The sequence below is a fragment of the Amphibalanus amphitrite genome, unplaced genomic scaffold (assembly GCF_019059575.1).
Source record: "Amphibalanus amphitrite isolate SeventyFive unplaced genomic scaffold, NRLGWU_Aamphi_draft 000213F_arrow, whole genome shotgun sequence".
Lineage (NCBI taxonomy): Eukaryota > Metazoa > Arthropoda > Thecostraca > Balanomorpha > Balanidae > Amphibalanus > Amphibalanus amphitrite.
Window position 1 is genome coordinate 711,522 of NW_024881708.1, and position 22,214 is coordinate 733,735.

At 57.3% G+C, this 22,214-nt stretch overlaps 1 protein-coding gene across 5 annotated transcripts in view; it reads left to right on the top strand.

Annotated features, from left to right (window-relative positions):
* Positions 1–22,214, top strand: part of LOC122385271 (apoptosis-stimulating of p53 protein 1-like) — a 145,145-nt gene that overhangs the window by 73,804 nt on the left and 49,127 nt on the right. The window contains exon 1 of one of the 5 annotated variants that reach the window (XM_043373414.1): positions 13,881–14,508. The exons of 3 other annotated variants lie outside the window; for them this stretch is intronic. In XM_043373414.1, the coding sequence (XP_043229349.1) occupies positions 14,395–14,508 (114 nt within the window). In that variant the 5' untranslated portion in view covers positions 13,881–14,394. Of the gene's footprint in view, positions 1–13,880; positions 14,509–16,492; positions 16,722–22,214 lie in introns of those variants that run through there. One more of the 5 variants, XM_043373415.1, reaches the window with a different exon arrangement.

The following is a 22,214-nucleotide window of genomic DNA, read 5'->3' on the forward strand; positions in this document are numbered from 1 at the left end:
GTTAATTTTCAACAGCATAATAATTTCCATTTAACAGCTGCTCTCCGGTCCCTGCTCTCACTCCCCTCCTGCCGAGTTGAGGTCAGTGACGGATGACCCTGCGTCGTTACCACCTGCGGCGCCGGCCGGGTCACGGGGCGGGCCAGTCGGCTGCCAGCGGCTCCGGGTCACCGGAACTCTGTGACAGAAGGCCGGTCAGGCGGGCCGGTGGACAGGCCAGGGGTCGTCTGACCGGCAGACAGTGGCGTCCCGGCCCGACTGGCCGTCTGCCCAGCTGGCTGAGAACCAACTGGCGCCGGGGAGGAGACGGAGGCGACCTGTGACCTCATGGACGGTGCTGGGTGTCACGTGGCAAGGAGACTGGATGGGAGTGTGCCGGGGATGAGCTGAGCTAGGTCAGGTCACGGATAGGGTCACGGGTGAGGTCAATGTGATATTGTGGTTAACTTCTTTAGTCAAGTCACGGGTGAGGTTGCTGAAAGAGTCAATGGTATGTCATGGGCCACTGCAATGGGCCGAATCTGTGGTGACATAAACCTGCTGAAAATGTCACACGATCGCAGCACCATGTCTGACCCAGCGCCGTGCCGCCATCGCTGGTGTCCTACCGTATGGCAGCTCGTGATCTCTGATGTGAGACGGGGCGGCGGCGTGACCTTCTAACCGTGACAGCCTCACGGTCTGGACACGTGCCACTGCCGCGCCGTGATATGGCGACCCAGCGCCGTGAGGTGGCACAGCCCTCACAGCCGTCAGACGTGATATGGCTCCCTGCCGCTGGGACTGGGTGGGAGTGGGAGCCACGCGATCAGGGAGCGGGGGGATGCGACCCGTGACCCGGACAGAGGGAGGGGATGGTAGAGTCAGGCCGCTCATCCCAGGTCACAAGTTGGTTGTTTTTACTTATTTTTGTATGGGAATATGTAAGCTATTTTGTGTATTGAGCAGGTTGAGTTCGTGTATCTGATCTAGTGACAGCCCTTCAAAATTTCAAAACAACAAGCCTTCCGCTCAGTCATTCCACCTGCACTACCGGCCGAGTTTTCAGGCTGATTGGGTTCCGGTCGTCCACCCATGGACCCTGGCCGGCCGCCGCTCTGGCTCGTCCGTCCGTCCCGCAGTATATTTCCCAGGGAGGCCTACACTGCTGATTGGACAGCGCTCCAGTGGGCCGTATTTACCAAGTGCCGATATTTGTGGTCGCCCGTGACCGCCCCGTTCAAGTTGAGAGCTCGTAGCTCGTGGCTGGCACCGCGGTCAGGGAGACTTAGTGAGCCGGTGGTGAAGTGTGATAATGAAATGGCGCTGGAGGTGGTGCTCCGGGAATTCCACTCCTCGTTTGATGGGTCAGTGGGCACTGGGTATGATCAAGTCAGGACGAGGTGGGATTCGATTTCCACGGTCCGTGAGATCTGCCATTTCTCCCGAGAGGAGAACTTCGCATGCAGCCGGCGGGCGCTCTGTCCCATTGTGACGGTCGCCCCATTGTCATGAGCGTTTGATATCTTCTGCTCAATATCCACCGTTTCACAATGCCAGCTCTAAATCTGGCTGTCGTTTCTGGTAATGGCACCCAGAGCAGCTCTGTCGAGCCGGATCGACCTTCCTCGCGAGACAAAAGAGCTGCGCGCTCCGTTCCGCCGCTCCCAGGACACTCAGTCCGTGCCGCTACCGTCGACACGCCCAGACGACCCCCGCTCCTTTGAAGATCGCGTCGGAAACGATAAAAGATAGAACGGAAAAATCTGTAGCGACTGTTTTAGAGTTTGGAGCTACACTCAACGTTCCGCTCCGCGTCTCCGAGCCCGCGTCACGCAGAAGAGGAGGAGGCGGGGAGGCGGGTGTCTCCTAGAAGATGAGGCGGGCATCTCTGAGACGAGGAGGCGGCATCTCCACGCCCGGCCGAGCCGACCGGGACGCTCTCTCGACGAGCAATAATCTGCGTCTGGAGGACCGGGACAAATAGCCGGCCGACTCTCGAGTCTCGGGTCTCCGGTAATATCGGCCGACGGCGAGCCGGGGTGTTTACCCCGGCGGGCAGCTGGAGCGGAAACGGAGACTGGCCGGCGGTCTGCCCGACAGTCTGTTCGATAGTCTACAGTCTGCTTGGCAGTCTCCCCTGGATTGTCTAAATTTGACATATCCGTGCCGAGGAGGCGGCATCATAAAGTTGAGTGATGAAAACTAGCAAGTTTTTTAGCCGTGACCCCGATCCGTATCCCTGACCAATCTGTTTCGTTTCCGGCCAGCTCTCCTGACATTGCCGACACCGTGTGGTATTGCTGATGGTTTGTCTCGGTGCCAACCCGACCCGGCCCGTCCGTCCTTTGGGGCGGCGTCCCGGTCACCAAGCGCCGGGCAGATCGCTGGCGATGGGGCCTTTTTGCCGCCGGCGTCGACTCCGACACGCTCCGTCGAGCTCGACGGCCAGACTGCGTCCGGACGCGGCCAGCTCGAAAATTAAACCCCGGCCGAGCTGAGCCGAGGATGGCGGAGAACTGCCTGCGGCTAGGCGACTTTTGGTGACTGGCTACGGCGTGCCGGTATTAGGATCTGTGGAATGCTGACGGTGAGATCCCCGGTAGTCTGGAGATAATTATACACAGTTCTAGTCATCCAAGTCTCTAACTACGTCTACATGTGGTTTGATTGGATGAAATACGTGTTGTTTAGGTTTCAGACTCCATCGATCTGAACTCAGTCATCTGTTTGCATAAGCAACGCCCTCAAGACAGACTAACCTACATATTTCCCCACAAAGGACGTCGGCTCCGCAGGACTTCGCCATCCCATTCAAGCTGACCAAGCGCGGATTGTTCTATCGCTTGCGGTCCTGCTCGTTCTGTCAGACCCTCCAAAACTCCTGTCTTCCCTCTGCTGCCCTGTCGGCCAGCACAAAGGAGTGACAATGGTGACATCACCACCATCCACCGCCGTCGCCGACGTGACGGCCCTGTCCGCCCAGCGACGACGTGCGTCGATGAAGACGGACGGGGGCTGTCACCAAACGTGGGCCGCTCTGACGCATAGACAGTGGCGCTCTGGCTGGTGTAGCCAGTAGAAACACTGTAAGATACAGATATCTCTTGTATTTCGCCACAAAATCGAGACATATATAATTTTACATACGAACTTACTTATCTAGTATTGCACACATGTTGGCGAGAACATCGAATGTAATAAACGAATACATATGGTTTTTAATATACACATAGCCAATACAAATGTCCAAACAATACAGCAGTTTAAGCGAACGGAACGTTAAAAGGGGGACGCACAACTTAATCGAAGGCTTTAGCAATTTAGAGACTGGTAAAAGCGACACCTATTAACAAAACTGTAACTAGCGGTTCACAGCATCTAGCGGCGACCGGTGGAAGTAAACGCGCCTAGCGGTGACCGGCGGTACATGCAGGGGCTACATCACTCCCCCGCCCTAGTTAAACACCATAAAAAGAAGTTTGGCGGCGAGTACGCGACGAACGGCGGAGAGGGGGTGGCGAAGCAGGCGGCGGGTCCGGCGGCACGCGGCGAGCCGGGCGAGAGCCGCCGGGGGCACCTGAGCGGCTGGGTGCAGGCGATGCAGCAGGCGGGCGGTCCACCGAGCTGTCTGTCGCTGTAGTAGGCGTGTCGTTCACCAGGACGCCCGGTGCTGCAGGCGGCGTTGCGGCAGGCATGTTGTCCGTGAAGGCCGGTTTACACCGAGCCAGGGTGACGGTGTCGCGTCGCCCGAGACGGTCGATGATGACGGTGTGCTGGTCGCGGGATAGGACACGATAAGGACCGTCATAGACGTATTGGAAAGGAGAGCGATGCGAATCGCGTCGGATGAAGACGTGGGAGCAGGTTTGCATGTCTTGAGAGATGAAGATTTGGCGGGAGCCAGGACGAGGAGGAGTTGGACGGAGCTCCGACATGGCGGCACGGAGACGAGAGGCTAGGGAAGCCGGATCAGAAGAAGTGTCCGACGACATGGGGGAGAGGAAGTCACCAGGAAGTCGGAGACTGCAACCATAGACTAGGTCTGCAGCGGTGCATCCGAGATCCTCCTTGAGGGCCGTGCGCACTCCGAGTAGCACCAGAGGAAGTCGGTCCGACCAGGAGGCGGCGTCGTCATCGGTCCGCAGAGCTGACTTCAGTTGGCGGTGGAAGCGCTCTACCATCCCGTTTGCTTCTGGGTGGTAGGCGCAGGTCCGGATCCGAGAGGTGCCGAGAAGCTTGGAGACTTCTGTCCAGAGGCGGGACTCGAACTGGGATCCTCTGTCGGTGGTGATGAGTTCGGGTACTCCGAAGCGGGCGATCCAGCCGCTGACGAGATGCCGAGCCACCGTGACGGCGTCCATGGTGGGCAGAGGAATTGCCTCGGGCCATCGGGTGAAGCGGTCGACGACAGTCAGGAGATAGGAGTTGCCATGGGACGGAGGAAGTGGTCCGACAAGGTCGATGTGGATGTGCAGGAAGCGAGAGTCAGGTGGCTGGAAGCTGCCCATGGGTGGCTTCGTGTGGCGCTGGATCTTGGCACGCTGACAGTGCTGGCAGCTCCGGACGAAGGCACGGATGTCCGCGTTGATGTGGGGCCAGATGAACCTCGATGAGATGAGATGACGCGTAGCGTTGATGCCAGGATGAGACAAGTCGTGGAAGCTCTTGATGATGGAAGGGCGGAGTCTGGCTGGGACTACAGGTCTAGGTATGGCCGTTGAGGTGTCGCACCAGAGACGTAGATGCGGATGATCAGGGACTGGGAAGTCACGGATGATCAGAGATGAGGATTGTTGCAGCTTCGGCAGGTCAGGATCGTTGGCTTGGTGTAGGGCGATGTCGGCCAAGCTCAGAAGGCCGGGTGAAGGTGTAGCTGCGGCAGAAGCTGGCGCAGACACTGAGCTGATCCGTGAGATGGCGTCAGCTACCGGGTTGAGATGTCCAGGAACATGTCCGATCTTGCTGGTGTGCTGCAGAATCAGGTCCATGTGACGTTGTTCACGGAGAGAATGGTTGGCGTTGCCGTTGGCCTTGAGAGCAAAGACGAGCGGCTTGTGGTCCGTGAGGATCTCGAAGTCGCGTCCTTCCAGATAGGGCAGGAAATGTCGCACGGCGAGGTACATGGCGAGCAATTCCCGTCCAAAGGTGCTGTAGCGGCGTTGGGTGGGCGTGAACTTGCGCGAGAAGAAGGCGAGAGGCTGAAGAGAACCACCAACTCGCTGGTGGAGCACGGCGCCGGCTGCAGTGTTGCTGGCGTCAGTGCTGAGGCTCAGAGCTGCATCTTTGACGGGATGAGCGAGCTGGGTGACGTCAGCGAGGGCGGCTTTGGCTGCATAGAAGGCGGCGTCTGCCTCTGGGGTCCACGTGACTGAAGCAGCTCGGTCGTCTGAGGCAGTCAGGCCGTGGAGAGGTGCCAGAAGAGCAGCAGCGTGTGGGATGAAGCGGTGGTAGAAGTTGATCATTCCCAGGAACTTCTTGAGGCTCTTCTTTGACTCTGGACGGTCGAAGCTCTTGATTGCGCTGACTCGATCGTCGAGAGGAGTGATGCCTCCGCTGGAGATCTGGTGGCCGAGGTAGGAGATGCTTTCCATGCCGAAGGCGCACTTCGATGGGTTGAGGAGCACACCGTTGCGGGAAAGACGGCTGAAGACCTCTCGGAGGTGTGTGAGATGTTCCGAGATGCTGCTGCTGGCGATGAGGATGTCGTCTACATAGACGAAGGCGAAGTCCAGGCCACGGAGGATGTGATCCATGAACCGTTGGAACGTCTGGGCGCAGTTCCGGAGACCGTACGGCATACGGAGGAACTCGAAGGCGCCGAAGGGCGTTGTGATCGCTGTCTTGGCGATGTCTTCTGGGGCCATCGGTATCTGGTTGAAGGCCCTGACGAGGTCGAGCCGAGAGTAGATCGATGTCCCAGCGAGGCAGGCAGTGAAGTCGTGGAGATGTGGTAGTGGGTACCGGTCAGGCACTGTGATGCGGTTCAGTGCACGGTAATCACCACAGGGTCTCCAATCTCCAGACGACTTGGGCACCATGTGCAGCGGTGATGCATACCGACTGCTGCTGGGTCGGATGACTCCGAGACTGAGAAGGCGCTGGAACTCTGCTTTGGCAGTGGCGAGTCGAGCTGGATCCAGACGGCGTGGGCGGCAGAAGACCGGAGGGCCGGTAGTCTCGATGTGATGTCGGACTGAGTGCTGTGGCTCCGGATGATGTGACGGCTGGGTGAGGCTGGGGAATTCTCGAAGGAGGTTAAGGAATGCTGGGTTGTCGGTTCCGACGACGGCTGTCAGTCCGGTGGATGGCACTGAAGAGTGGGAAGCAGGTGAAGACAACTCAGTTAGGTGGTCGATGAGACGGCCTCTCTTGGTGTCGACGAGGAGATCATACGAGGAGAGGAAGTCGGCTCCTAGGAGAGGATGGGAGACGTCCGCGATGATGAAGATCCAGTTGAAATCTCTTCTGAGTCCGAGAGAAAGCGTGAGCATGCGCTGACCATAGGTCTGGATGCTGCTGTTGTTGGCTGCTTGCAGATCCAGACCGTTGGTTCCGCGAGCACGATCGGTGGGTGTCGCTGGAAGAACACTGTACTCAGCTCCAGTGTCGATGAGGAAGGTGATGCCAGTGTTGTTGTCCTTGAGTCTCAGAAGGCCGCTTGCTGGAGGGACGTCAGGGTTGAGCAGGGCAGGTGCAGACGTCTGTGTCACCTGTCCTACTGCTGGTTTCCCGAGGTCTGAGTTGCGGTTGCAGACCACGAGCACGGTGACTGACATGAGCGCGCGTTGGTACCGAACTTGTGGTGGTACCAGCAGTAAGAAGCACCAGCGCCGGTAGACGTGTTGGTTGCAGGGCTGGGTGACCGGGCAGCAGCAGACAGGTCGCGTGGTGGACGGTGGCGAGCGCGGCCGGGGGCGCGGGATGCAGACCTCTCTCGGCGGCGCGTCTCGTCCACCAGTGTGGCGACTGATGTTGTGAGGGCCGTGATACCAGTCAGCAGCTGGCTCATCAGGTTCTGGAGGTGGAAGGGTCCTGCAGGAGCAGCAGGTGAGGCTGCAGCAGGCGCAGAAGTCGATACCGCGGCGAGAAGGCCTGAGGTAGGTGCAGCGACGTCCGACTGCTGCGGAAGCTCCAGGAGTCGGTCGGCAGTGCTAGCGATGGTCGCAAGGTCCGTCCCAGGCGGCAGGCACTGGAGGAAGGGCTGAGTCCGAGGCGGAAGAGCATTGAGGAAGATCTGGCGGATGAGCGGGGAATCTTGTGAGCCTTCAGCTTCAGCAAGGTCCAGGAGATGCCGAAGGAATTGGGAAGGACGCCTGTCGCCGAGTTGTTGGCCAGAGAGCAGGCAGCGAAGACGCTGTTCGACTGATTTGCCGAACCGCTGACGGATGGCGTCGGAAAGGATGGTGTAAGGTCGGTCTAGAGGAGGGTTGCGGAGGATGTCGGTGAAGTCGCGCAGGAGGTGGCCAGGAAGGAGAGTAGCGGCGATCCGGAAGCGGCTGAGCTCATCGTCCACAGCTGCCTGAGCGAAGAAGAGGTCGAGCTGGACGAGCCAGATCACGGGGTCCTCCTCGAAGAAGCGCGGCGGCGCGACGTGGCTGCGTGGCGCGGTCGCCACGCGGAGGTAGTCCGGTTGGGCGGCAGCGGCAGCAGCAGCAGCAGCGGCATGCGAGGCGGCGGCGGCGGCTGCACCGGCGCCGGCGGCTGCACCGGCTCCGGCGGCTGCACCGGCGCCGGCAGGCTGGGTCTTCTGGTCCATGGCTGCCGAGAGCAATGGTCGGGAAGATCGGTGGCGGCGACGGCGACACGGCGATCGGCAGGTGCTGCAGTGCAGCTGCAGAGGTAGCCGGACGGTAAGGTGAGCCGATGAAGTAGCTGGTCCGTAGTGCAGCAGTAGTAGTCGGCGTTATTCAGTTCCACACAGCACAAAAAAGGATCCTCGTGGAGACACACCATCCGCCACTTCCTTCCTACACAAAGAGAGCTGGAGGAGATAGCTCAGGGTGCAGGCCAGTGTCGGTGTGCCAGGGAACACGAGGGGATAGCGATCCCTTAGTGCGTAGAACGCGGGGTCACCAATCTGGCTGGTGTAGCCAGTAGAAACACTGTAAGATACAGATATCTCTTGTATTTCGCCACAAAATCGAGACATATATAATTTTACATACGAACTTACTTATCTAGTATTGCACACATGTTGGCGAGAACATCGAATGTAATAAACGAATACATATGGTTTTTAATATACACATAGCCAATACAAATGTCCAAACAATACAGCAGTTTAAGCGAACGGAACGTTAAAAGGGGGACGCACAACTTAATCGAAGGCTTTAGCAATTTAGAGACTGGTAAAAGCGACACCTATTAACAAAACTGTAACTAGCGGTTCACAGCATCTAGCGGCGACCGGTGGAAGTAAACGCGCCTAGCGGTGACCGGCGGTACATGCAGGGGCTACAGCGCAACACCCCACCCGGCTGGACGGAGACACGTGCGAACGAACGCTGTCTCTTCACCGTCTATTCACGAATATTTATTCAATGTGTTTTTCACGAATCTCCAATGCGTTGCTTCAATCTTTTAAGCACATGGGGTATGACAGGCTCTTACGAACATCATCATTTCAAATGTCATTACGTCTCCAACGCCATAGCTCCTTATGTCACGCATACACTTCAGAAGATCATTACGTAGTGTCCTACACGCTCTTTAGTCCACGTTCTGCTTTTATAAGCTGGTATAACCATCACGTGATCGGTCAATTCACCACAACCCGCACTGAAAACTTTTTTACCATTTTCTGAAGGGTAAACCCGCCATAGCATGGTAGCTTGACACACAGACGTTTTTTACCACCTTCCAGATGGTAAATTTTACTCTTTCATGAAGAGTAAACTCGCCTGGGAGGGGTAACATGACACACAGACGTTTTTTACCATCTTCTGAATGGTAAAATCTTTTGATTTACTCTTGTCTAGAGTGTAACATTTTTTGGGTTACACTCTTTGAAAGGGTAAATCTTTAACGGAACCCTTTTTTAGGGAGTAACGCATCATCTACTCTGTGCTTTACCCTCCTACAGAGAGTATATTCTTATGGCCTACCCTTTGTCACATGGTAATGCTTACTCTTTCCTTTAGTGTAAACCCCCCAGAGGATGGTAACAGACCCACAGACGCTTCCTCCAGAAGCTTCACGAAGCTTCTGTTAACCGGAGCTCACCAACTAAAAAAAAATGTTTCAAGAGCAACAATGTAGGTATATTTGGCTTCCGTACAAACAATACGAGGGGCACACCAACCATGAACATTGTGAGACTCTTCACTTATTCATACAAATTTATACAAAGCGTTCAGCAATGCACAATCGGTAAATAAACACCACGATACAACTTGAATGCAATTTGAATATGAATACAAGACATTCAGCGCCCTCATATTGGATTAGGCAGAGCGCACAATATTTGAAGTGAGCGACGGCGTTCCTGGGTGGTCGCCCGTCTGCGTGAGATAATGAGACTGGATCACTACAGTGCAAGGCTTTTTCAAAGTCACCAACAAAATGCATAAACTTGTAGCATCACAACAAAATGAATGTACGTACTCACAACACTAGGCCACGTGGCCGTGCACGGGGTCCTGTTAACCAGGTCAAATTAGCACCACTCAACGGCACGCAATGCTCTAGCACATCGGTACTTACAATAAAATGTCCACAGAGGCTCTATAGGCGATGAACAACACACAAGCACAATCACCAACGGCCACGCCGCGCGGCACCGACACTGCTCACATCCGCTCTCGGAGACCAACGGCCGAAAACTGACAGATGCGCGCGGCCTTCAAACCGCAAACGGCCGATCTCGTTTCTGATTGGCTGATTGTTTCCATTTCAAATATCATCTTCACGAGGGTAAACAAGATCCACGCATGAAACGACTATCTGTACCCGAGTCACGATACCCAGGAGGAAAGAGTTTTCGTGATGTTCTGGATCGAGAGAGTAATATTGATATTTACATGGTAATAATACTCTTCGCTGGCGAATAAGTTCATATTAACCACGTACGGTTACTACACTGAAAACAATTTAACCCAAGGCCCGCGAGTAAACCGGTGTTTTGCGGGTACCCCTATCCGCAACCATTTTTAACCACCCTCCCAGGAGTACAGTAAGGTCCCATTGCAGTGTAGTCGTCCCTGCTCTCAGCGGACTTGTTCGCTGACAGCGGTTTATATCCGCTCAGAGCAAGTACGACTACACCGCAATGGGACCTAGCACTACTCCTGGGAGGGTGGTTAAAAATGGTTGCGGATAGGGGTACCCGTAAAACACCGGTTTACTCGCCAGCCTTGGGTTAAATTGTTTTCAGTGCGAACAAGGCTCTGCCGCGTAAGCCGTTGTTTCTATACTCTAAGCAGCTTCTGGTGATAAGCTACCCTGAACCGTATGCGAACATGCGAGCCGTTGAACTTTCCTTTTCCAGCAGCTCCGTAGAGTCATTTGTTCGTGCTTGGCAAAATCCATTTAGGCCCAAATCCTTATCATCATCATCCTCACGCCAGCTAGATACTGAGCGCTAGTTAAGCCTAATCTTATCGTTCACGTTACGAGCGCTCTGCCTTCCGTATGACGGTGCAGGGTGTAGCTAGAGAGGGTCGCTCGACATTGGACTGCGCGTGGTGCAGCTGTGCCGAGCTGCTGCGCTCGATAGAGCCGCCTGACAGAGCCGCATGAAGAAGGCGCTTGCATATTGCTCTCGTATTTGGATATGGCTAGTGATGATAAGTAGGTATATCGATTTTGTTATGACGAGTAATTGCTGCAAATTAAAAGTAGTCATGGTGTGTCAAAAGTGGAAATAGCCGGTGCGCCGTCTGGCAACCCGGCAGCCCGCCGCCATAGGGAAATTCATGCCTTTTGTCGCTTTTTCGCTCCTTATGAGTCACTTGATCTAATTAGAGCTTAACTAGGAACGAGGCGGGTCACTTGGACGTATTCGGGAGCCGAATACGGTGTTTTGGAGCCAATACCTGGGAAACCCTACCCGCCCAATGCGAGTTTTTAAGAGTCTGCATGCCCAAATTAACGTTGAGCGCGGCCGTTTTCGGTCGGTTTTCCGCGACCTTGTGGCGAAATCGCCTTATTTATTCAACCAGGGTGGGCTAATTCGCTTAACTAGGAATGAGGCGTTGAAGAGAATTATTCAATGAATAGAGCTGTGCAAAAATATTTTTTGTATTGTTAAAACTGTATCCGCCCTCGAACGATAAATATTGTTGACCCATCAGAAACACAGGCCCTGTAATGCGTTTGGACTTGGCTGGATCTAATATTAGCGAGTATCTGCCAATGCAGTTTCCTGGCTTACACAGTGCGCACACAAGCATACATACTTCCTGCCCTTGGTTATTCCTCACTTGAATGAAAATTTTGTTATAATAACTATTCCAAGCAGTTAACAGGTTTTAGTGCAGTGCCAAGTCGGAACCGTTCAGCGCCGCCAGTCTCCCAGGCGGCGCGTAGCGGCCGCCGCCGGCCGCCGTGCCGCCGCTCTGGCAGGGTGTTTGACTTCATATCTCTGTTGCTAGAAAAGTTGTCAACCGATTTACTTGATTCTTGCATGAAAAGATCCGCCATTCAATTCTTAGCAGATAACGAAAATTTGACGTAAATTGCACGATCCGCTGCCCATATTGTGATACTGCCATCTATTGACAAGGCTGGCGAACTAAAGCCGGGCGGCTATTTCCACTTTTGACACACCATGTAGTTAAAATGTTTTGTGTTCCCATGTATCTTATTACGGTTTCATATCGTGCCAACACCTAAAATAAATCTCATGGACACGGAAACGTATCTATTCAATCAGACCTACCACGGCTTAGTGCAGCCGAGCTCACTCGGCTGGGCAGCTCGCTGGCCTCGTTACTGACCAGTCCAGTGCCCAGTTTTACTACTGTCCTACGCTCATATCGTTACAGTTGAACGATTGTATCGATCGGCAGCTAATTATCGGCTGCGACTTGTGTCCCTCATTAAACCTGGTCATTACCCTCTAACTCTGAGCTGACCGACCTCCCACAGACAAACTAGCACCCACCTCCGTCAAACCCGCATCCTCACCCCGATCCACTGATCGGTGTGACCCAGTCCCGACCGGGCACCGACCGACTGACTGCGGCCTCCGGAGCGCGGAATGCAGCCCCTGCAGGCCGGCTGTCGGCCGATGTGGCACGGCCGGGCCGACTTTCACCGGGCCGGGCCGGCAGACTGGCGCCACACCGGCTGACCTTACTGACCTCAGTACCGCACTAATACCGGCCGACGAGGATCGCCGACGACGCTGATCGCTGCCGATGTTCGTTAGATGTTAGGTGGCGTTTACTTGTCGCCGATGGTGTTTATCTGTTTCACAGAGGCTGAACTGTGTTTGCTTGTGAGAATGTTCTCGACGTGGGTGAGAACGTTGAGCTGTGCGAGTAAGAAGGTTCTCGGTGCAGATGAGAAGAGCTGTGTAGGTGAGGTTATTACGGGTGAGAACCTTGAGCTATAGGTGAGAACGTTCTCGGTACGGCACCCTCCGCGTATGGGAGGCCATGTGACGTCTGTCCGTCGACACAATGATCCGCGCCGCGTCCTGCCGTGGGCGGCGCTGACCCGGATCGAGAGGTATGTATGTGTTTGTGACCCGGTCGGGCGGGGGCGGGGAGTAGTTGTGGTGCAGGTATGGAGATCAGCTGAGGCCCGGCTGTGGTGGAGGGTGAGGGTGAGGCTCCGCGGCCAAACCGGTCTGTGAACGCCGACCCGTCGCGCGGTCTGTCGGAGGTGGGCGGGCTCGGCTCGGGTCAGAGGCCTCAGTTCAGAGGTGGGAGGTCAGGGGTCGGAGGTCAGGGGTCAGCCACGACCGGCGGGTGGCTGCTCGCCGGCTGGGGTCCGCGCACTGACAGGGCACGATCTCGATGTAGCGAAGGCGCTGGGGTGTCCGCCGGGCCCGTCCCTCACCTCAGACGGACGCGGCAGGTCAGATGAGAGGGCCCGGCGCCCGGCGCTCGTCACGAGTCGGCTAAACGCCAGGCCAACGGCCGTCAGAGGCGTGAGTAAGTCCGTCTTATCAGCTGAGAGAACTGGGCTCTCGCCAGTGAGCTCGCAGGCGGTGTGGTAAGCGCGGGGCTTAGGGCACAGAGCTGCGCCTGTTCAAACGCTGCATACCGACTTCAGACCGGCCGGCATATGGCCTGTTCAATATTGCCGACCCGGCACGCCTCATCTGCATAAACCCAATTTCACCGGACGGGGAGCCGGCGCCGGCCAACGGCGGTGTATTGCCGGCCCTTTGTGCCGCCGCTCACCGGCCAAAGGCCGACCTCCAAATGACCGAATCATTGAATACCGGTCCCGTGATGGCGCGTGATTGGGCTACTACAGAGTTCGTGGTTCGTGAAGTTCCTTGAAAATTTCAGTCTGATGGTATCGGAATGCCAGGCTATTACCGAATTACAATACGGTTTATGATACGAATCGTCTGTGGTTAGAACTTCGCCGCAGAAATGTTATCTCTAAACCCACTGGCACAACCGGCTCAGACTACGGGGCAAAAAGTGGCCGCTCAACCTGCGGGAGCACGTGTCTGGAGCGAGGTCACATGTCTTTCACTGGGGAGGACTGCGCGCCGCAGCTGGGGAACCGGTGCGGGAAACGTGAGAACCCACTGCCGGATGTTCCCCGGGACATGTCTGTCGCTGGCGCGCCAGACGTCGCCGCGTCTCTGCGCCGTAACCGTCGTCCCCGCGCCGTCACCGACGCCCCGATCCGTCACTGGCGCCCGGCGGACCGCGGCAACGCGCGGCGCTTTGACTCGTCCGGCTGTATTTACGTTTGAGGGGCGGAGCCAGCCCGCACTCGGAAGCGCACTCGGGGGGCGAGGGGCGGCGCGGCTGCGGCGGCTGCGGCGCGCCGGCCGCCAGTGTGGCCGCGCGGCGACCGTGGCGCGGCGGCTGCTATTTCGGGGCGCCGCCAGTGACGCGGACGGGGCTGTTTACGGCACCCCGACTCAGGTGAGCTGAGCGGGTCCCTCGGAGACCACGTGAGCGACAGACGGCAGAGCGGCCGCCGCCGGCTCGGGTGGGCGCGACACACCCTCTCTGGGAGCCGCCCCGTGACAGCCGACGGATCGGACGGGACCGGAGCGGCTGGTGACGGGCGTGATTGGTGCCCGAGTGGTGCCCGAGCGGTGCGCGGGTGGTGCGCGAGTGGTGCACGCAGTATCTGCCGGTGAACATCTGTGTGATGCTATCTGAGAGCGAGAGTGGGTCGTGACTGGTGGATTGGTAGCTAGATACCGCGACAGACTGAGGTTGATTGGACAAGCCAGACGAAGTGACGGGCGGACAGGCCGCAGAGAGCGGCACCATGCCCACCACGGAGTCGGCCCGGCCGGCCGAGCTGCTGCTAGCCACGGAGCTGCTGTTTTCCAGCCGGGCGCGATCCCTGCAGAGGACCATGCGCTGGGCCGGCAGCAAACAGGTGAGGTAGGGCAGGTCTGATCGAGCTCATCCTGAGCTCTGCGGAGAACGTTGGCAAAGGTTCAGATCTAAAGAATCCGGTAAGTCCTCGCACATTGATCGGCGATAAATGTGACAGACATAGCTCTTCACAGACTGTTAGTTCTTGGATAATTTTGAGATAACTTGACTATTTTATGTAGTATGTCTGATTTCCTAACTTGGAAGGTGTGTCCACGCGCGCCGGACGCACGTGTGGTGTCGCGGTGGCCGGTCGGTCCGCGCGTGGGAGTCGGTTCCCGCCTCCCGGAGCCGGTATCCGCACCGGCCGTCTCCGGGGCTCTCGGCCCGTCAGACCCGAATGGAGATGGTATCAGCAGCGGTCCGCATATGACGGCGGTGTTACACGGATTGAAGACTGTGTCCGCTGCGAGCAGACTGCATTATCCAGAGCAACCGCTGCTCACGTCGCTGTCACAAGTGCATTTACAATTCACTTATGCAGCGCATCGGCTGTTAGCTTGTGTAATCAGAGATATTCAGATGTGTTGCTAGCGCGTCTGTCACAGGTGCAAGACCGGCTAGGCTGTGCAGGGTGCCTCTCCGTGCGCGCGGATCCACGGCTCCCACGGTGCTGAGGTGTGTACCGTGTGAGCTGCCGAGGGACGGGCGCTCCCTCTGTGTGTGTTCTCGATGAGAGGTCGTGTAAACACGGGCCCCCGAGTGGCTTCCGACCGCGCACCGTGTCGCGGTCCGCCGAGGTAACACCGGCTGGTATCTGTCCGCCGTGTTGCGGCACCCATTGCGGTCGAGACGTCCTCGACGACCGCGGGCATTGGCCAACCCGCCCCCGCCCGGGCGTTGACCTGATCTGTAACCGGACCTGTAGGCCGCCCTTCCGTCCCGCCCCCGCCCCCGGCGTCACGAGGTGCTGAGGCATTGACTCCCCGCCCTCCGGTGCCCTCGGGCTTAGGTGAGGCTCGCTCTCCCTCCCTCCGGTGCACTGGGGTACTGCCTCCCTCTCCTTGCTCCCCCAACATACCTTTTCTCTCCCTGACGACTGGTCTGGATATCTTCTCCCCATCCCTAGCTCCAAGCTACCTATTTTAATCACCCTCGCCGCCCCATTCCGGCCTACCTAGCCACCTTGACAGCGCCGCCGGCGGCTCCGATGGCGGCATCGGTGACCTCTGAGCGCCACACAGGCGTCATTAGGGCTCCGGCCGCATTCTCAGACGGCCAGATGAGTTCGCGCGCCGCAAATCAGCTCACATCCGGCCCGCGCGAGGCTCGTAAATCTAGCCAATCTCGTCGGCCGACGACGGTGCCGACGACAGGCCGGGCGTCCGCCGGTGGCGTGTTTTGGCGGCGATGACGGCGGGGCGACGCGCCGTCTGAAACCGCTGACACCGGCCCGCTATCTGCAGCCGCCACGTGCCGCGAGCTTTGGCCACCCGTGACGCCGTGTGACGGTCTGAGGATGTGAGGCAGCGTCGGTGACGTCGATCAGTCGCGGCCGTGACGTCATGCACAAATCGCGACGGTGACGGATGGCGGCCGGGCGTTGCCAGGCTGAATTTGGAGGGCTGTGTGGAGCTAAATTAGGAGCGTCGGTAGCCAGGTGGTCTGGCCAGATGACCCGTCGGTCCTCGGAATGCTGATGGCTTGTCAGACGAAAAGAAACGAGACCGACGAACGACGAAAACGGCACACCGGCCACGGTTCTGGCAGCGGCGGCCGGTGCGTCGTTTGGGTTGCCTGTCAGGCGACTGTATCCCCTGGAGACTGAGAAGGAGGGGAGGGACTCATGGGAATGTAGCAACCCCGGCGCTCGCTCCACTTTCTTCTGAGAAGGGTGCGGCGGCCGCGTGAGGACCACTCTCCGCTCCCCCCTCTCGTCGGCGCGCCGGTCAGCGGCCGTAACCGGACACGGTGAGAGGGGAGCCGGGCCGCAGCCCCGCCCCGCAGACGCCCTCGCAGCACTGCAGTCTTGGGTTTGGGTGTGCCAGTTTGCCAGAGGCGCCGCCCGCGGGTACCGCGCTGCTCCTTGGTCAGCCCGCGGCGGCCGGTGACTTTTTTGCCGCCGGCGCCGGGCATTGCGATTGCAGGGATAACTGAAAGTGCAGGGAGAACTGCAGGTGGATAGGGGCAGTGCTGTGACCTCCGAGTGCTGTTCAAATGCGCTGTGGATGCCTCTCGATCGGCTGCCACTGCTCGCTGGAGTTTCTTGACCAGGTAGGTGAGAGAACTAAGGTACAGAGACGCAGCCTATCACCGTCGGTTCTATCCCGACTCTCCAGTGACCCAACCTCGCGGTGCGCCGTTGGTCTCCGGCGAGTTACGTCCCGGGAGCTCGCCGGCTTCCCCAGAGCGTCTCCTGCATCCAACGGCGTTTTCGCTGGACTCCACGGATATATACCTGATTGTGCAATGTGCACCGTATTCAATCTGAATTCGTGGCTAAGGCGCGATTTTTGCATGATTCCTCGGCGGCACAGGTCTCCCGTTCTGCCACCGACGGGGACGACGAACGCGTTGTCGTTTGCCTGAGAGCAGAAATAATGGGAACAGGTGACGAGGGGAGACGTACGACAGGCGCTCCAGGGTCACCCAGCTCCGAAAACTGGAAACTGTCACGCTATAAATACGAGTGCTTTCGACGAATGGAGACGGAATTAAATGCTATTTTTCTGATGCATGGTGCAAACACTTGTGAAGCGAACGTCCACAATGGGTGGTTGGGACTTCGGTTTTATGAGGTGTAATGCGGAACAGGCATACCCTTGAACTGGAATAAAGAACGCTAGTAGGTACTGCAGGCGGCCTACGAATGCCTAACTTCGGTTATTGGTTAAGTTGGCTCAAAAAGTTTTCGGTTAGTCATTATATCATTTTCCGAAGCTATGCAAAACGGTCTCAGGTGCGCACCCGCGAGCTGTAGACATGTTTTCTTCGGATAAGTTGAGGTCCTAGAAGAACGCATGGCGTCAGACTTGTAGGTCATTTGCATAATTAGGTGTATTCCAAGTGGAAGAAGGCTATAATGTGGGACTTTTTAAGTTATTGATTCTATTATATTACCGCTTCCAGGAAACTAGTGTCCAGTTCGTGCTCAGATTTTCCGTGGTATAAAGAAGCTGTGTGTGAAATTTTTTAGGATTGATTTGCGGTTACTGAAATTCATCCTACTACCGTTAGTCAAACAGGCGCACGCACGCGAGTCGTCCGGTGTCATTTGCCCGGGGAACATTAAAAACGACGGCCGATTGCTCATTAAACTACGATCTACAACGCTGACTACAAAGGTTATATCTATCCGAAGGGTTAGGTAACCGTTAGGTATATCCGCGTTTTTGTACCCTGAACAACGCAAGGAAAGTGAAACGCAGGGTGACACAGCTTCAACCGGGTCCTGCAAGGTGTTGTTCTTTTTATAGGACGTTTCACTCTTCCTCGATAAGCCGTTTGCGCATCACTGCGCGTGTGCCACACACAGCACAGGTGCACGAGTCTGACAACAGCCGGTGACTGTCCGGCCATAAATCTGGCGCCGCCGGGGTTCGTCGATATTATTGCTGGGACATGTCGGTCCCCCGCGGCGGACACTGTGTACCCACCGGCCACGCACAATCTGTCACTGTTACCGAACGGCAAACACAACCTGCGTCGATCGCGACACACGCCCGCGGGGGGCGGGGGGCCGGCGCCGCGCGCGCAGCGGCGCCCCCAGGTAAAACCGACGGTCCGCTCCGGCCGGCCCCAGTGGCGCGTCGGCGGCGACGGGGCCGCGAGCGATGCCGAACGTGAGCCGCGCGCCGTGCGTGTGCCACCCGGCGGCCGGCGGCGGCCGGCACGGCTGGGACGGCCGAGCGCCGCGCCGCGCTCCCGGCCTCGGGGTGCGCGTGCAGTGCGCTCCGGCCGACCCAGAGGACTCGGGCCGTGACGGCGAGCGCGCTGACTCGACCGACAGCGGCGCCGGCAGCGCGGCCAGCAGCGACGCCGGCAGCTCGGGCGGCGGCTCACCCGGCGCTGAGAAGCCGCGCGCGGCGCCCGGCTCCGCGGGCTGGCCGGCCGTGGCCGAGCTGGCGCGCAGGGCCAGGGACGTGCGGGACGCGCTGGCCGATGCGGCCACCAGGCCGCGCACCAAGGACTGCTATGTGGTGGCGCGCGACTCGCGCACAGAGACCGTGCTGGGCGCGCTGCTCGGCGGCGGACGGCGCGAGGCGGTGCGCGAGGCAGCCGAGCCGCCGCCGCCGCCGGCCTCAGACATCAGCTGGCGACGGCAGACCCTGAGCGAGGCCAACATTCGGCTCATGTTCAGTAAGGTGAGCTGCCACCCGACTCGGCTGTCAATCTGTGCCTGATGTGGGTCATGCAGCGCAATAACCCCACCGCCGTATCTGGCAACAGGGTGTCAGTTTTATATCTATGTTTTGTTGGTGACTCGACCCGAAATATCGATGACGATTTTGAAGTCGGAAACGCCCCTAGTTGTCGATATTACCGTAGACAGTGCCCAGAAAATGTAGAGCACACCGCGTCGTGCCGTGTCGTGCAGTTCTATGACGCGCCGTGCCATGTCGTGCTGACACCGGCCGCGGGGCTCGCGTGTGGTGCTGACCCGTGTCGACCCGTCAATTATTCAGCGCGCAGCTCTGTTGCTAGGCAACGACCGTCGTGCGCCGAGTCACGACTCTGTCATGGGCCACGGAGGTGACTCTGCCGTCACATTTCGGTCGATGTACCGGCACCCGTGACACGTCATACCCGTGACGCGTCACACCCCTCCCACGGCGCCGTCTTGTCGGCGATCTATGGGGTGATGTGGGGGACTGAGCTCGGGCAGTTTCAGTTCGATAGTTTGCTCCTCGTAATGCTGCTGCTGTTCAGTTGGGGTTAGGGTCGAGCGGTGGTTACAGTAGAGGTTTGGACGGCGCGGCGGTCATCCTGTGCCGGCTCTGAGATTAGAACGCCCGCCGGCGCCGTCCCGTCGCAGGAACACCGAGTGACTCACTGACATGTTCGTTTTGCAGCCGACACAGCCCAGTGTCCCTGAAGTGGACGTCGAGCGACCAGTCGAGCCGCAGGTACAGCGCACTATCGCATTCCGCACCGTTTTTGCTTGTCATTGATCGTGACATTTTTTCACGACACTCACGGCATGTCAGTTCACCACCGAGCCTGCGTGTGCACCTCTGCATATGAGCGAGCGGGCGTTCTGCTCCCGCCGGCAAGCTTACTCGTCCTGTCACTGGCTTTTCGACGGTAGGCACGCCAGCCAAAACAGAACCCCATCGGCACTTGCGCCGCCTGTTTTACTGTAGCCAGCATCGCGCGAGCGCTGTTTTCAGTTTTCGCCCAGAGAATGGCTGCCATCAGTGTACGTTGCAATATCAGGAGCAGATGGAACGCGCGTGTGAGTGCGCTCACTGCTCCGGCGCTTGGCCAGCGAATTTCGCAACGGGTGCGAACTGCATGTGTTTGACGTCGGCCTGTCGGAGAGCCGCTCGGTGGAGGGAAGGTGTTGATGTAGGCGTCACTCTGGCCGCCAGACCTGATGGGAAGGCGGTAACATTACGGCGACGTGGGGATGGATCAATGGCGCTGCGAAATTGGGCTCCGGGGAGACTCTCTTAGGGAGCTTTTAGGAGAGTTCCGAATTATTTTCTCCGTGAATGGCTTGTCGATCGCGGCTTACGGTCTATCCTTGACTGGATGATTGCGCCCGACGAGTTACGATTTCCTCGAGTATGGACTTAGACGTGCCTGTGCTATTTCAGGCGATGCCTCACTGCACTATGTGGCCAGCTTGATCCTTAAGTGATATTGGCTATAAACGTGAATATCGTATATTACCTAAAACATACCGCCAGTCTCGCCAGTCGGTGGGAGGTCCCGTCCGGTCCGGTCCCGCGGTCCCACCGGGAACTATCTCCGCTGTCCCTCTGTTCTGTCACCTCTGTCCAAACACGCCGGCGATTGGCTGTCCGATGTCCCCCCCCCCACCCCCCCCCCCCCCCCCCACTGCCAGTCCGATGTACCGTCACTGACACTGACACTCATTGTGTGCAGATAGAGCCATTGTCGGTCCCCGTCGGCGGTCTGCGACCAGACAGTCCTGTTGACGTTCTCATTACAGCCACAAAGACCCGGCCGCGCACTGGACTTGCCCGAGATGCCGTTTTGAGATGCCGCCGCCTTGACGCGAGCTGTCGGCACAAGCGATTGGTGTGCGCGGGCAATAACTTGGCTGCAGGAAACAGTCTGTTGTGACTACACCGCAGACTACCCGGACAATATCGCGCGGTAATCGAACGTCATTTGTTACCGCTGGCAGGATAATGGAATTGTTTATCTCTGCGTGTCGAGCGTTTTTCGGCGCGGCCAATGTCTTTCTTTTTTCGCCCGTCCGTGTTCTTGGGTTGTCATAACTCTGCTCACGACATCTACCTCGCACGAGTTGGATGGAGTTTTCAGATTCAGTTACCTCTTTCGGCTGGAAATGGATGCAAGGTGAGCGTTATACCAGATCTTTACGAAATGAAAGACTTTTGTTCTGTCACTGAACTGTGGTCTAGCACGCCATCCATGCTATTCTGGATAAAATGCTTGCCTGGTTTTCTAAATAGTCAAGTCTCGGGTGAAGCGAGAACGGTTTCTCCTTTTCCGGACTAGAGTCGTAGCTGAGTGTAATGTGAAAGTGTATTCAGACAGTGACCGCCTCAGGGGCTGGCCGGAGCGGCTCGGGTCGTCACTCCGACCGAGGGTAAGCCGTGCAGGAGCGCGTGAATCCGGCCTCGGCGGTATGTGGCCCGATTCCAGGCATTCCAGCCGCCGCCGCCGGAGGCCGGGTCGGTCGGTGTCCGGTGTACGCTGTGCCCACCCGCGGCCCGTGCTGTCGCCCGTGGGGAGGTGGGTGTCCGCTGCTGGCTCTGACTCGTGCAGGCGTCCAGCGACCCTCCCCCGACTGACAGCGGCTGTATTGGAAAACTTCCGACGGCAGAAAGTCAATACAGAAGACGTCGTTTGCGAGCGATGGTCAATATCTATGACAGGACGTGGTCCACTCAGGGTTGCAGTTCCGGACCATTCTCCAGCGATGTAGCACCGCTGCAGCCAATGCGGTGATGCAGCACTGCTCGGTGTTGCAGTTCCGCACCATTTTGAGGTGATGCAGCGATTCTGCAGGCGATGCATCACCACGAAAGAGTGTTGGTGGCGTGCGGGGAACAAACGGAACGGGAACTCATGTAACGGAATCTTTTCAGTTTTGTATTTTATGCATGAAAGGATTTTTTTGATACAGCAATTCCCAGAAAGTTTTTGCTTACGATATCTCCGTTCGGTCACTAACTTTGAAAGTTGGCAGCACGCAGCTTTTTTCTTGCAACATCTTCTTTAGTCGTGAGGGTCGGCGATCTCACTTTCATCGTCGGTGCAGAAGACTTGTGTTCTCTAAGCTTGGACCAAGCAATTAGATTAATTAACGACATAGCTGGCCTGTGATTACCAGCAGAAGACGGGTTGAGGCATCATTTCCGCTTTTATGCAGAACATGCTATCATGTAATCACGTTGACGGTGAGATCCTCTTCATCTCTAGAAGAGTAATTCTGGCGGCCTGAAAAGCGCCGTTCTATTTTTTTCTGACGGGTGTGCTTTTAATCACGTGTTTACGAGATGAAGTTGAGAGTGGTTTAATTATCCTAAATGCTGCTGAGCTGAGTTA